At 36.3% G+C, this 17,044-nt stretch overlaps 1 protein-coding gene across 1 annotated transcript in view; it reads right to left on the bottom strand.

Moving 5' to 3' along the window:
* Positions 1-17,044, bottom strand: part of ITGB8 (integrin subunit beta 8) — an 80,110-nt gene that overhangs the window by 39,826 nt on the left and 23,240 nt on the right. The window contains exons 2-3 of the mRNA XM_064380551.1: positions 8,817-8,902; positions 5,359-5,533 (exon numbers count right to left, since the gene is read on the bottom strand). Coding sequence (XP_064236621.1) covers positions 5,359-5,533; positions 8,817-8,902 — 261 coding nt within the window. The remainder of the gene's footprint in view (positions 1-5,358; positions 5,534-8,816; positions 8,903-17,044) is intronic.

Below are 17,044 nucleotides of genomic sequence, written 5' to 3' on the forward strand. Positions count from 1 at the left end.
TTCCATCTCCTACTGATGTCTCCTGCTTCTCTGCTATCTCCAAGCCCTATCTCTCTCCTGAGTTTCAGCCTCATATAGCTAAGTCTCTCTCTCTCAACTCAAGATGTCCCAGTTTAAATAAACATCACTTCATTCATAAAGAGTGGATCTCCCTACCACACTAAGTTGCTTGCCAGATCCTGGGAGTCCCACATGGCCCATCAATCACCATCTCTTGGGGATTCCATCTCTCCATTCTCTCGAGTTTACCTAGTTTTTCTCCTATGTGATTACCACCATCATTGCTTGTCTACAGCACTGAAACAATTTCCCAAACTTTGGAACTGTTCGTCTATAGTCTCAGAAGGACTAAACCATTATTATATCTATAAAAAAAAAAAGCTAAAGTCTTTGAAGTGTATAAATTATTTGTAACATATCAATAGAAAAATGCAACTTAATATTTTCAAATTTATGTATTTAAAAAAGAGCAAGTTAAATATAACTATATAATATAGTTATATTTATTAGAGACAAATTATAATAAGCTGCTAAAAATTAGCATTCAATTAGAAAAATAGTTGTATTTGTATGGAGACATGAATCACACACACAAAAGAGATAAAGATGATTAATAGCTTAGGAAAAATGTTCAAACTTTCTAGTTCTATGAAAAAGGCAAAAGCAAACAGCTTATGAACTAGTTAAACAAATCAAAGACATTTTAAAAAGAATGAAAGCAGACATGGTTGACTCATGAAAGGCTAAACTGAACATCAGATTTTCTTGTGAATAATATACTTTAAATACATTAAAAAGTAAATATATTGTCATATATTTGACCTAGTAGATCTACTGCCAGGAATGCATGCTAAAGAAATATGTGGTTATATACAAAGTTACATGCATAATAAGCTTCAGTGAAGATGTGTTTTAAAAAACTACATTCACATTTGATTGGGATTGTCTTACATTTATTGATTCACTTAGACTTTGTTATATTTATAGACTATATAGAGAACTGTCATTGTTATGATACTACATTCAGGAGCATAAAATTTTTCTCTATTTATTCGTATTTTCTATTAGGTAGCACAATGGATCTTATACTTTTTAAAAAGTTTATTCCTAGACAGTTTACATTCTAGGTTGCTTTTATGAACTAATTATAAAATTAACCATTTTCTTCATTATATTTAATATTATAAAGGAAATTCACTGACTTTTGAATATTTTTAAAAACAATCTGCCAGAGTAAAATTTTAAAAATTCAATAGTTAGTTTTACTTGGATTTTCCATAGCATGATAATTTTGCTTTATCTTTTCAAAATGTTTGTAACCCTTATTTCATTTTTAAAACCATAATCATATTTATGTATACTTTTGAGAAGGATTTTAACAAATCCTAAGGGAGTATTCTTCAATTTTGGTTTTGCCAGAAATGGGCACTAAATTTTATTGAATGATTTTTACATTATCTATTGAGATAACAATATGTTTTATCTCTTCTTGGCAAAGTAATGTCATAAAAATGCATTAATTCCAAAAAATCAACTATCTTTGGTTTTCTAGCTTAAGCCTATTTGTTTGGTGATATTGTTCTTATTATCACATGCAGTTAATTTGATTAGTTAAAATTTTATTAAGAATTTGATAATAGGGTTATGGGAATCTTGTAATAATTAAGTAGCTTCTAGGCATCCTCTAAAGTGATGTAACAGTTTAGGCAGGTGCCATGGCTTACTCCTGTAATCCCAGCACTTTGGGAGGCTGAGGCGGGCAGATCACCTGAGTTCAGGAGTTTGAGACCACCCTGGCTAACATGGTGGAACTCCATGTCTACTAAAAATACAACACAAATTAGCCAGATGTGGTGGCAGGTGCCTGTAATCCCAGCTACTCCAGGGGCAGAGGCATGAAAATCACTTGAACTTGGGAGGCGGAGGTTGCAGTGAGCCCAGATTGCACCACTGTACTCCAGCCTGAGTAACAGAGAGAGACTCTGTCTCAAAAAAATATATAAAAATAAATAAATAAATAAAGTGATGTAAGAGTTTATATACCATAAAGATAATGTATTCTTTCAATATTTGAACATGAAACATTTTTTCTCATGAAAGCATTTGGATCTAATGTCTTTAGGGAGTATTTCTTATTAAGGGAGGTAATTATAATTTTTATAATTATAATCATTTATAATGTTTTAAACTTCTTATATATTAGGTCTCTTAGAGTTCTTTATCTTGTTAATTTTAGACATATTTTCCTAAAAATATCTATATTATCAAGATTTAAACATTTTATCTTATATTTTTGTGCTTAATATTTTCTTAAAGGCTTCTTTCTGAATTTTATTCTGTAATTATAGTTTATACATTAGGTTATTTGATTTTTGTCCTCTTTCCTTAGTTAGATTTGCCAACAATTTATCTACCTTATTAGACTTTACAGAGAACCAGCTCTCAAATTTATACATCCATTTTATTCTTTTTTTCCTATTTTGCATTTCATTAATTTTGCTTTGTTTTTAAATTTAATACCTCTTTTCTCTGTTTTTCTTATGAATTTCCTTGTCTCTCTTGTTTTTACATCTTTGGATGCTTATTTTGTTCATCTGGATTCATTCTTCTTTAATAATAAAAGCACTTAAAGTTGTGACTGTTCCTAACGACAACTTCAGTAACATCCCATATATGTTGATGTGTTGTTATTGTTCTTATTGGTTTATGACTAGAGTTTCAACTTATTCTTGGAGATAGAATTATTTAGGAGAGGATTCTCTGAAACTTGCTATTATTTAATATTTACTTATCCTTTTGTATTGATTTAAAATTTTATTGCACTATGCTTTATAGGTATCGGCATATAAGAAGTTTTTTTTTTTTTTTTTTTTTTTTAGATTTCTGTGTTCTTGTCTAAAGTGTAATTCACTTCTAAAAATATTCCATAGACTTTAAAAAATATTATTTTAGGTATCAAATGCTATCAGTTGAATTGTGTTCTGAAAAATTCATATGTTGGTGCCCTAACCTCCAATGAGACAGTATTTGAATAGGGGAGGTCTCTGGGAGATTTGATTAGGTTTAGATGAAATGATGAGGATGGGGCCCTCATGATGGGATTAGTGCCCTTCTAAGAAGAGATATCGGAGAGTTTTCACTCTCTTACTCTTGTGCATGTGTGCTCTTTCTCTTTATCACTTTCTCTGTCCTCTGTGTGGATATGGCAAGCCAGAATGAGACCTCTCACCAGGAACCAAATCTACTAGCACCTTTATCTTGGACTTTTCATCCCCTAGAACCACTAAGAAATAAATTACTGTTGTATATGCCACCCAATCTATGGTACTTTGTTATAGCAGCCAAACAAAGAGACTGTTTATTAATTATTTTTCTATTGTATTATTTAATTGCTATTTACTTCATGTGCAAATATTAAGGGGTGGGTTTTTCAATTCTGCTGTTTTAAAAATCCTGTTGAAGGAAAATGAAGAGCGAAGAGGAAGGAATTGAGAATTTTGAAAGAAAGTTTTGCAGTAAAGATGATATTAACAACTTACTCTTAAATTCAAGTGTGAACTAGGAAATATTTCCAGACTCATGTGAGTCAGAAAACTGAAATATTGTTGAATTACATGTGTGCTGACAGGGGCAGTGTCCTGGATTAAGATCCTGAAGAATCAGGTAGATTAACAATGGGAAAGGCCCTGGATTATAGTCTTGCTGAGGATGGAAATGGATAAGAAATTGGGGATGTTAGAAATAATCTCAGATAGACTCATGTAGATCAGAATAACTGGGATTACAAACCTATTAGGATAATAGGAAAAGAAAAAAAAGTTATTAAAGATGGTTGGGCTATAACATTAAAATGTAGCTTATATTCAGTGTGCATGAAGGAGCATAAGAAAAATAAATAAATAAAATGCAGCTTATAATTTTCAAATCTCAAGTATTTAAAAAAGAGTAAGACACTTTGATGAATGTAGTCATATTTATCAGAGGCAAATGATATATAATATACTTTATATATAAGCTGCTAAAAATTAACACTCAGAAAAATAAGGATATTTGTATGGAGACGCAAATTACACAAAAAAGAGAGATAAAGATAGTTAACAGCTTAAGGGAAAATGTTCAAACTTTCTAGTACTAAGAAAAAGGCAAAAGAAAACATGGGCAAGAGAGAGGCATGTGTGATTATAGGAATACCTAAGGGCAGAGTTTAGTGGACATACTGAGTTGGAATTAGATGAATAAGAACATATAATTTTTGTTTCTCCATCCCGCTTTCTCTTTTTCTAAAAAAGAATTTATTTACCACACTAAATAATTTTTTGCAATGGAAGGTGGGAAGAGCTGCAATCTTACCAATCTAATTACTTTCATTTTCATATATTCCTTTCCCACTGTTGCTCCATACTGGGCTGTCCATACTGGGCTGTGTCATTATTTAATATGGGAAAGAGCACAGTTTTAACTGGAAGCTGGGACTGTGCCCAGGGCCAAGAAAGTAATGGATTTTGTTTTTCTGATAATCAGAGTCTGGAAAAAATAGCACAGTTTTGGAATGGAAAAGGGACTGTATCAAGAATGGCTATTTAAAAATTAATGACAGGGCAGGACCACCCACATTGAAATGACTCAAGCTTGAAGACAATTGCAAACTGTGTTAAACTATATTCATCTAATTGAGTGGTGCACACTTGTGTACCTTGATTTACCTTACTATATGTAGTTTTTACACTGGGATTCTGTAGCACTGGAGAAACATGAATAATGTCCAGTGGCCTACAACATAGGTCAAACTATGAATACACTGTGATAGAAGGGAAGTACAAAAAAGGTATAGGAGAAAAGGTGTATATTAATCTCAGAGGCCATCACAAAACTGCTCAATGTAATTATGATAATCACGAATTACAGCCTTGTGATTAAAAGTTTATTACAAAGGCTCTAAGAACTTAGCTTAATTCACATCTCCTTCTAATCAAGTAATCAATCAACCTAACAAATATTTATGCAGTGTTTACTACATGCCAGCACACTGCTAGGCATTGGAAAAAGAAAGTGGACTAAACATGTCCCTTGCTCCTAGGGCTGGCAGTAGAGTAGAAAAACACAATTACATCACAACCTGATCAGATTATGTGAACAGACACATAATTAGAATATAGTGTGGTCAGGTTTGCAGTGTCCAAAGTCACACAGCTGGCTGTAGGCACTATAAAGACTAGAATCCTAATTTCTTGAATCTGAGTCCACTGTGGTTTCTACAATAACAATATTGCCTGCCACATAATATTAAAAATGAGCAAATTAAAATAAATTGCAATTTCAAATTAAGAATCATTATAGATTTATTTGAAAATGACCAACCTGGACGTAGCTGGACAGACACTTCTCCTGGTGTCACCTGGGTATTAATTTCATTTTCAGTGGGTATTGTTACATGCACAGATGGGTGTTCTATTGAATCAACTGAGCAGCCTTTGCTTATTAAATTGGAAACAATATCACAACGTTCACTTCTTGATCCATCTGAAATGAAATCCTGTTTAAAAGAAAGAAAATCACTGATGTTTTTAGTGTATATCATCTCAATTATATCCAAAGAAAACGACATAGCAAATATTGCATTTTTGGTATTTTGTATCATTTTAATTTCTTCTAATCCTTATGTTTTTACTTTTTCTACAAAAAAAAGAAAAAACCCACAAGGAAAAATCCTACTCCAACTTTCTGCATCTAAAACCTATTTGAGAAGGAAAAGCTCGGACTGAAGTTTCTCTAGTTGACTTTTTTTTTCTTTTTTGGAGACAGTGTTTCACTCTGTCATCCAGGCTTGGGGTGCAGTGGCACGATCTCTGCTCACTGCAACCTCTGCCTCCCGGGTTCAAGCAATTACCTTGCCTCAGTCTCCCAAGTAGCTGAGACTACAGGCGCGCACCACCGTGCCCAGCGAATTATTGTATTTTTTTGTAGAGATGGAGTTTCGCCATGTTGGCCAGGCTGGTCTCAAACTCCTGACCTCAGGTGATCCGTCTGCCTTGGCCTCCCAAAGTGCTAGAATTACGGGTGTAAGTCACTGCACCTGGCCTGTTTGGCTTTTTATTGGTTGTTATTTTCATCAATTTAATATAATATTCTGGGGATATATATATGAGAGAAGGTTTTTTTTTCTCCTATTCATGCCTGAGTCTGTTCGACTTCCAAACATAGCAACCTGCAGAGAAACAAGAAAATTCTATCATGTTGCCTTTGACAGTGAAAGCTTTCCTATCATATATGTTATGAAAGCATAATTACGCTCCAAGCCTGCCCTCTGAACTCTCACTATGTATGACACCCTGCATCACACATATCAGGTAGGAGAGGAAGGGAATTCTTCAAAACTTATCATGTCTTTCCTAGATGTTAGAAAGGAACACGGGGCATTAAACTAGGTCATATTGATGGAGACTTTTCCATCCTAATTATTTTCCAATTACTTACGTAGTAGTGTAGAAGGAAAGAGAAAGCAAAGTATGTGGAATGGCAGATTAACATGCCACATAACAATGCAAGCAAACTGAACACATCCTGTCTAAATTTTCCAGAGACCTTTTACTTTTGAGTAGCTTTGAAAATGATTTAAGCCAGGTTTACTTTCTTACCATTTATCTATCCTAATCATAAGCAGGGAAAAAAAAAAGAAAAAAAAAACCCCTGCCTCTCCCTCCAGCCTTGCTGGTTGAGAAATCATTGGCGTCAGTCACATCTGTGCCTAAAGGGTGAGGGATCTTCCAAAATTAAATAATCCATTCTTCCTCTCAATGATGTCAGGCAGCCTGCAGGGAGTGGACAGCTAATGGTGTGGATGGTGGCTTAGTCCTAAAACTGGCTGCTTCCCCTGAGGTTGTGTTATTAATGCAGGCAATCCTCCTGGTTTCCTAACCCTGAATGAGTTGCTCCAGAGACTTGCCAAAGTTCTCTGGAGCTTCTTAAGCCATGCCTCTGTGCCCAGTGCTTCCCACATTGCTTCATTTCATCCTCACAAGACTGGGAGGTGGGTACAATTTGTATTTCCATTTTAGAGGTATGGAAATCTGAGGTTCAAAGTGATTAGGTAACATGTCCAAGTGTATAACGTTAGAAACTGGTGGAACTCGGATTTGAATCCAACCCAGTTTTTCTTCAGAGCCTGCTCTTTCAATACATACACTAGACTGCACTGTACTACATAGAATATTTGGGGACATGAGCACCCAAGTGAGTTTCTGTTTTCTCCAAGATCCCATCTGAAGAATGTGGCCAACAGTGACAGGTTTTCCTTCTTCCTTCCAGTGGCCCTCTCCTTGCTCCTTGACCTAGCTCCTTTCATCTGACAACTGATTTTTCTGAATATGCAAAATTCTTCTTTCTGTGGCAGGATGGACAGTTATTCCTAGAGCTGTGGCTCTCCAGATTATTTTCTTCTAGTCAGAGGTGTGAGAGGGAGAAGGAGTCCCTCTGAAACCTGACTTTCTATGGCTAACATGTTACATGTGGCTGACAACTGGGCTTCTGTTCTGTCTTTTGAAGGTTCTTCCAAACTACCCTCACTAAAGCATTCAGCAGTTGACAGCAAGTTGGCACAAACTTCAGGGCTCTAAGGATTTTCCTTAGTGAAGCAGTGAAAATCTAAAATGAAGTACCGGTTTGGGGTCAGGAAATAATAAGCCATGAAACATTCTTGACAGAGAAAAACCTGGAAGCAAACACCAAATCTGAGGTTATAGAGATGAGGAAAGGGAGATGCTAGAATAAAGTGAATTCCTTTGGTCATTTGACTCACAGGAAGTGATGGGATTGGACCCAGAAATTGTGAAATTGTCCTCTCTGTGACATCTCTGGCTCCTGAAGTTCTGAAGAAGCACTTTCTAGTTCATGAATGACATCTGGTTTTCTCACTGATGGAGCCCAGAGTCCATCTGAGAAGCCTTTAGTCTATCAGTAGGGAGACTTACTTTCAGATATACCTACTGTTTCTTGAACCTCTCCCCTGCCTCTATTCTGACTTGCTTCCTAGAAGAAAGTGATGTCCACCATCTGTTGCTACCTTTCAGCTTTCTGTTTTCTCTAAGAAGTAATAAAGGAGGTTGGAAAGATAACGGTAGGCACAGTTGTTAAGTCAGAGGAGACAAAAACTAGAGACTTATCTCCATGTCAAGCAAAAGGTCACTAAAGACCTATTTGTTTGTTCCAATTCCCAGGAGTTACATAAGTGAATGTAAAATTATTTAGGCAATCTCATACAAGAAGAAATTCCAAGTTAGCAGATCACCTCTTCAGTGCAAATTACCAGATACAGGCAGTTAATTCTAACTGCAGATTACTGACAAAAGAAAACTAACAAAACAGCCCTAGAGCCAAGAAAGAAGGAATGCACTGTAATTGTTTTACTAAGAATTTTGTTATTAGGATTTGTCTCTCTTGGTAGAACAGAAAAACACTTATTTTGAACAATAGGATACATAACCTAATGCCTCAAGCTGAAGCAGGAATTCCACACTAAAGCCTACTGAACTATCAAAAGTTACTAGCTGTGGTTGCCAATTCTTTCTATAGAACAGATGGAAAACATAAAATGGTTTGCACTTCATTTCAAAATTACCGTAATTTTCCTAATAAAAAGGTTATACATTATAGTCAGCCGGATACACTGTTTCCAAGCATAAAACGCAATAAAATTTTCCTTATGTTCAGCAGTATCTTTTTCCTGATGCACCTTTAGGACATGGAATATTCGGAAAATGAAGTCATGCTATAGCTCAAGTCAACCATGAGAAAAAGGAAAAAAAAAGAAAAAGGCACACCTCTTGAACACACCATCCACATTCTGGACCCAGTGCAAGGCACCTGGCACAGGATGCTGCATTTGAAGATGCACATCTATTGTCTTCTGTAAGGAAGGAGAAAACAGTTACAATTTACTCTCAAAATAGAAAGGATATGTAATTCTAGACTAAAATGCATTTTGAAAACTGAAACAAGAGGACCTCTTATTACAAAAATCTGACAACAAAGATATATCATTTATTGGAGGAAGTTGGCCTGCTCATTGTAATTAATAGACACCTGGATAACTATGATTTGGTTATGAGTTTGGGAGAAAGAAGAGTGACAAAAATGTGATTTGGATCAGATTGGGGGTTTCGCTTCAATTCTGCTACAATAGTAGAGGATGAGGATCCTTCAAATTTTTTAGTAAATTTAAGTTTCACTGTATTTCATATTCTCTGAGCAAGCAGGTGCTTTGGGTTCTAGAGTTTTTCCTATAAAACTTATTGTTTATATACATAAATCTCAACATATACAGTCACATTAAATCACAGTGAATGAATTTTCTGAGAAATAATCTTGATGGATATATAAAGTAATTGAGAATTCTAATTGTGTTAATATTAATTATTTTGGCTTGAGAAATATCAGAATCAGACATACTGGCATGATTCAGTATTTTAGAAATAAAGTGGTTAAACCGAATGACTTGTTTTAGTTAATTTAATTTCTCAGATTGGATGACTTAAGATCTAAGATCATGAACAATTGATATTTCCATAGATTCCTGCACATGTCCATAGTATTTTAATAACACAGTTGTGCCTGGAAATTATTTACCTTTATCTCTTTATCCACTAACTGCTGAAACAATTAAAATAAGGCTCATTATTATAGGTTGAAACACAACATATGATGCAGAATGAGTCATACATCATTTTATCATGAGTTTGTAGTGGAACAATCACATACTTCCTAGAGTCTATTCTTTACCATGACATGTTCTAAGGACAATGAAAGTCACAGTGTGATCTGTCCGTCTCACTCACAGTAAATAAGAGGGACATTCTGGATGTAGGTGGCTCACAGATCAGATGAGGAGAGAAGCACATAAGCAAACAGTATCACATAGTATAAGATGCACAGAAAGATTTCACCAAAGTGCTAGAAGAGAAGGGAGAAGGTGCCTCTCACTCTGCTTTAGAGAAGGATGGATAGGGGTGGAGGAAGAGGGCATATTTAAGGATTGCTCCCCAGAGGCAGTCACATTTGGTATTTCTCTTTGTCATCTCATTTTCTTTCCTCTAATCCATGTTTATCACTTTAAAAATGTATTACATATAAAAGAAAAGTATGTGTGTGTGCACATTCATGCACTTGTGTGCATGTGCACAATCACACATGGATGTGGTAATTTTAAAGGGAATGGAGACCACAAAATCTCTAGCTAGCCACATTCCAACAGTTTTCTCTTTTTTTCTTTCTCTCTCAACTTTTCCCAACATTCTGGAAATACAAGATAAAAGCAGTTCTGACCTGGAGGTGGAGGGGAAGAGAGAGGAAGGTAGTGGGAGAAGAGAAGAGAGGGAGCAACTGTGTTTACTCCTGTGTTTACAGTTAGAAGTGCTAGCTGGGGTGGTATGGAGCACCCTTCCCTGTATTTCCCAGACATTCAATGGTGTAAGCAGAAAACATCTTTCCCTAGCACCTCTAATATTCTATTAACTCTTCTATGTATCACCTCCTATGCTTTGACCTTCACTTTATATCAACTTTGTATATACATTGACCAAAACTTCTTCGCTTCACTAATCTTTCTAGACCTGGCCTAGAACTCAGAGCACTAAAGGTAACTCTAAAATTTTGGGCTTCCTCTACCACCAGCTTGGCTATCCAAAGTATGAAAAGTCCTTAGTCTAAAAATTTTCCATGTGGTATAGACTGCCAAACTGTAAAATCTGCTTACTACTAAAATGTTCGGAAAAGTGAGTGACCCTTTTAGTTTTGTTTACAGAAAGAAAACCAATTTAGGACTAGACATTAAGCACAGTCGCAAACTGCTGCAGTCTGGGTGTGTCTCCCCAAATTCATATGTTGAACCTTAGCCTCTCTAATGCCATGGTATTAAGAGGTAGGGCCTTTAGGAGGTGATTAGATCATAAGGGCCCCACCCTTCTGAATGGGATTAATGTTCCAAAGCTTTCAGCTGTCTTTGTCCTTCTGCTCTTTCATCACGTGAGGACACAGCAAGAAGTCCCTCATAGGACGATGGATGCTGGCACCTTAATTCTGGACTCCCCACCCTCCAGAACTGTAAGAAGGAAATTTCCATTGTTTATAAATTACCCAGTCACAGGTATTTTGTTTTAGCAGTACAGATGAACTAAGACACAGATCTAACTTGACTTTTGCCAACTTACTTAGCCTTGACTCAACTAAAACATGGAATTAAGTCTATTTCAGTTCAGACCTGACCAAGCTTTTCACTCAACATGAAAACTTTTGTGTTGGCAGTTAAAGCTGCAGGCTCAAAAAGTGGGCAAAGAACATGAACAGACACTTCTCAAAAGAAGCCATTCATGTGGCTAACAATGTGAGAAAAAGCTCAAGATCACCAATTAGAGAAATGTAAATCAAAACCACAAGGAGATACCATCTCATGCCAATTAGAATGGCGATTATTAAAAAGTCAAGAAACAACAGATGCTGGTGAGGTTGTGAAAAAAAGAAACATTTTTTCCAAGTGTTCACGTACAATAATATAATTGAAGGAACTCCAAAAAAAAAAAAAAAAAAAGCTGCAGTCTCAAAAGTAGATCTACCATTTGATTCAGCAGTCCTACCACTGGGTATCTATTCAAAGGAAAAGAAGTCATTATATCAAGACGACACCTGTGTGCACATATTTATCACAGTACAATTCGTAATTGCAAACATATGGAATCAGTCTAAGTGCCCATCAGTGGAAGAGTGAACAAAGAAAATGTGGTATGGATATACCATGGAATACTACTCAGGCATAAAAAATAATAACGCCTTTTGCAGCAACTTCGGTGGAATTGGAGGCCATTATCCTCAGCAAAGTAGTTCAGGAATAAAAAATCAAAAAGCACATGTTACTTACAAGGGAGAGCCAAGCTATAGGTATCCAAAGGCATACAAAGTGGTTTAATGAACACTGGAGACTCAGAAGAAGGGTTTGGGAGGGGGCTGAGGGATGAAAAATTACCTATTGTGTACAATGTACACATAGGAACAATAAGAGCCCAGACTTCATCACCATACAGTTCATCCATGTAATCAAAAACCACTTGTACCCTAATGCTATTCAAGTAAAAAAAAAAAAATTAAGGACTGTAGTCTCATGGAAGGGAAGCTGCAGAGTCTAGGACTCCGGTCTTTGTTTCTAATAGTTGTCTGACTCTGTTCTAAGTTAACCCAGTTTCAAGCTCAGATAAGGCTCCTACTTCCATTGTACACATGGTAAAAACAAATTCATAGGTGAAAATGTTTTCTTTGTATTTGACTCTTTCCTTTAAAAAGTCTCTATTTGAGAATCTCTATTCTCAAATTTCAGACACCTAACAATGATGACCCAAAGAGAGAGAAATGTTGGTCCTGTCAATACTTCCCAGGTTCCAGGGCTGACATTTCTCAGGGTCTACATAACCACAGGAAAAAGATCCCGTAAGTGGATCTGGAGGAGGTGGCCTCATGGTTCTACAGAACTGGAGGAAGGTCATAAATTGAATTGCATGGGAAGAGTGTCAAACATTATTTCTGGAGAGTGTCATGGTTATGCTTCACAGAAAACATGCCAGATACACTTTGGTGTGCAGCATTTTAACAATTTTCTGTCTAATTTAAAAATATGCAAGTAAGTAAAATACCGAATGTACCAATATCAATAATTACAGCAAATTTTTTTGCACTGAATGTTCAAACTATTATGAATGCTATTAGTCAGTGTGTGATAGGAATTTCTTCTCTCTGTCACACACACACACACACACACACACACACACACACACACACTCTTTCTCCTTCCCTCCCCTCCCACAACACATATACAAACACACCCTTCTGTGAAAGTAAAAATCTTTACACTGCATATACAACAATGCATGACTGCTGTTTACAGACAGGGGCAGTTTGTCATCAGCCTCTGGGTCTACCTAGTTCATCTGCCCTCCCATCTAACATTACAGGAAAACTACTTTCCAGCAATGGTTTCCTAGCAGCCCTCAGCACTGCAATGACACCTCATTAGAGGGTGTGCCTGAGTGGTTTTTCCCACTTTATAATTGCAGTTGCTGCTTGTTCAGCTATTTGCCTAGTGATGTTGCAATATGCACCTTATTCTTTGAGCACTGCATTTTAATAAGGGTGATTTTTTAAATCCAGTGGAAGAAGTATTATAATATGCTAAAGCACAGATCCTCAGATCTTCCTCTTGTGCTCATTTGTTTTAGTTCTCATCGCCTCACGATGCCAGTGTTATTAAAAATATACTGCCTTAGTGCTATCTACGATACAAAGACATGGAATCAACCTAGGTGCCCTTCGGTGGTGGGCTGGATAAAGAAAATGTGCTACATATATAATCTGGAACACAACACAGCCATAAAAAAGAGCAAAATCAAATCCTTTGCAGCACAATGGATGCAGCTGGAGGCCATTATCCTAACCAAATTAACTGAGGAACAGAAAACCAAATACATGTTACCCGTTACAAATGAGAGCTAAACTTTGGGTACATGTGGACATAAACATGAGAACAGTAGACACTGCAACTACTCGACGGTGAAAACAGGGAGGGGAGCAAGAGTTGAAAAACTGCCAAGTACTGTGCTTAGTACTCGGGAGATGGGATCATTGATACCCCAAACCTCAGCATCATGCAATATACCAGGTAACAAACCTGCACATGTACACTCTGTATCTAAAATAAAAGTTTAAAAAAGTGTACTGCTGGCTGGGCACTGTGGCTCAGGCCTGTAATCCCAGCACTTTGGGAGGCCAAGGCGGGTGGCTCACTTGAGGTCAGGAGTTCGAGACCAACTTGGACAATATGGTGAAACCCCATCTCTAATAAAAATACAAAAATTAGCCAGGTATGGTGGGGCATGCCTGTAGTCCCAGCTACTCAGGAGGCTGAGGCAGAAGAATAGCCTGAACCTGGGAGGCGGAGGTTGCGGTGAACCGGGATTATGCCATTGCAGTCCAGCCTGGGTGACAGAGCGAGACTCCATTTCAAAAAACAAAACAAAACAAAACAAAACAAAAACTGACTTGACAGAAATCAGAAAAAGATCAATAGTATGTTGTCGATGTGTGTGCATTCTAAGTAATTCTATTTCTAAATCTGTTAGCATGTACTATGTGTCTTACATTTTCTCCTTGTCTTACAACTGTAGATAACAGGCGTGATGGGGTAGTATTGCTAAATAGTTACTGGGAAGAAACTTTCAATGTTCCATAGCAGAGCTACTTACTAGTCTAGTTACCTAAATTCTCTAAGCCTCCATTTCCTCCACTGTGGCACAGGGCTAACTATAACCATATCAAATTGTTGATGTGAGGATGAAGTAAGCTAAAGCATGCCAAACAGAGTGCTCAGGGCACAGCAGGTATTCCATAAAGAAACTATTGTAATGTTATTATAATTGATATTATCTATATACACATACACACACGTATATATGGATATATACATACATGTATGTTCGTGTGTGTATTAAACTCTATGTTCAAAAAAACAAAGAAAGATGTTATTATGTGTCCTCAAATTTGTTGTAAATGTAACATGCTGTCTTTAAAATGAAAGTCCCTTGGGTCATAAAGACAAGGTTTTTAAAAAATAAAAATAGTTATTAAGTCAAAAGTTACTGCATTTATTTTAGTTGTTCAAAAATGATTCTTAAAAACGAATAAGGCTGAATATACACACATCCATCCAATCTATTACAAATACAATTTTGGTATGACTATGAACTGGCTTACTGAAAATCTCTTAAAACACCTGCATTTTATTCATATTTTGCAACATGAACATTGATTTAAGCTGGATAACTTTTAAATTATTTCCCAGAATTAGATGTTTATGACATATGTGAAATGACCTCTATAGCTGTCTGTCATAAAGTATAATAAATATCCATCATCAACAGGATAGAGTACACAAAAATCAGGAAACTACATATTTATGACACCCACTTAGGTCTTCTTTGTTTTTGATGATGCCATTTATTCATATTATTTTGAAAATATTTAACTGATAGAAGTGATGGGGGAAGAAATGGACAAACAAGCTCCCCAAAACTAAAAAGGCCAATAGAAGTTTCAGTGTTTAGAATGGGAGCTTTACAAAAGTCAAGTGATCAGATCAAGTAAAAGTTTTTAAAGACATTTCTAGTTTTTTTCTGCAGTGAAGTCAACAAAATTTCAACAACATTTAAAGGATATTTATGGTTATCTGGCAGAAAGAACAGTTATAACTGATAAAGACCGTAGTACTTGATATTTAGAATCAATCATTCTAGATTCTTCTGTTATTCCTAGACAAATGATTTGTGAGAAATGCATTTTTTTTCCAGGCAATATCCCTTTCCTAATTGCATTTACTATATAAATTAAATTAAATTTGGACAAGCATATAAAGCTACTTCCTTAAAAAAACAAGTAAACACTGTTTAATGAATATATATTCTACTTTGATAACAGTCAAAATCAGAGGAACTGAGTGTAAAGTTTAGAGTATAACTGGGTTTTCCTCCTTCTAAATATACATATCATGGTCATGTAAATATACCTTAAATATATATTACTTGATTACTGAATCTCTCTTTTACATGGAAATATATATGCTATCATTTAATATAAAAATTAAAACAAATAAATACATTGCCATTCTAATCACTTGCCATTACCTAGTTATTCCAAGTTTTTTTTTTTTTTTGAGTTGGACTCTTGCTCTGTTGCCCAGGCTGGAGTGCAGTGGCACAGTCTCGGGTCACTGCAACCTCCACCTCCTGGGTTCAAGTGATTCTCCTGCCTCAGCCTCCTGAGTAGCTGGGATGTGCCACACAGTAGCTGGCACACAGGCATGTGCCACCACACTCAGCTAATCTTTTTTTTTTTGTATTTTTAGTAGAGATAGGGTTTCACCCTGTTAGCCAGAATGGTCTTGATCTCCTGACCTTGTGATCCGCCCACTTTGACCTCCCAAAGTGCTGGGATTACAGGCGTGAGCCACAAGGCCCGGCCTATTCCAAGTTTTGATTTGAAGTTTCCTAAAGTCCCCTATAAAAATAAAGGGAAGGAGTAGGTGCTTAGGCCTACTTCTTTGAAAATAAGGCACAGGAAACAAAACAAAACAAAAGTCAGTTAAATGCTTCCAGGGGTTAAGTAAAGGGGCATGAGAGAAAAGGAGGAAGCACAGCAAGCTCTCTGAACAAGGTGGATCTGAGTAGGGAGGTTCTGAAGAGGTAGAGAAGCTATATTACCAGGAAGTTAGTGCCTGAGATGATCCCTCAAAACAGGGGAAGAAAGGACCTATTTGTTGAAATAGACAAAGAAGCAGATGTCATTAAAATAATGATAACACATCTGTGGTAAAACTTTAGCTCCTGAATTCCACCAATGCTTATTTAAACTGTGTCTTATAGAATTAATTGAACAAAATTCATGAAATTCAAAATATCTATAGTTCGCTCCTGAATTATGCTTTCAGGAATTACTACTCTCTGGTAGTATCACGCAGCCTAGACTGGCACATTCCTCTCCTTTGCCTCCACCATGGTCTTTAATTTGTTTCAAAGTTGTAGCAAACAAGCATTCAGCCCATGGAAATGAAAATAGCATTTTTATGGGACAAACTATTTTCTCTAAATAATTTGGTCTCTACTTTCACTTGGGAAAACATATAACAGTATTTATGTTTGGTGAAGACCAATTTGGATTCCTCTTTGTTGTCTTTTCTGTTTGCTGCTTCAGTGATTAGGTTTGATCATCCGAACATATATTTGGAAGAGAAGGAGGTGGTATAATAATGTTCAATTCTTATATAGTAGCTCAGCAGGACACTGAGGGAATGAGGACATTACAAGAAAAAAACAATTGTTTTAATTCCCGAGAAAGACCCTGAGTAGAGATTGTTAGCAAGTGATTTACTGGAACAGGCAGTGACACGTGGCAGCAAGCATCTATGTTGGTGTGATGGGAGTCTGGCTTCAACCTGACCCCTCCCAGAGCTTTGAGCCCA

This window comes from Aotus nancymaae, unplaced genomic scaffold (genome assembly GCF_030222135.1).
Source record: "Aotus nancymaae isolate 86718 unplaced genomic scaffold, 86718_ANA_hifiasm-v0.15.2.pri h1tg000025l, whole genome shotgun sequence".
Classification (NCBI taxonomy): Eukaryota; Metazoa; Chordata; class Mammalia; order Primates; family Aotidae; genus Aotus; species Aotus nancymaae.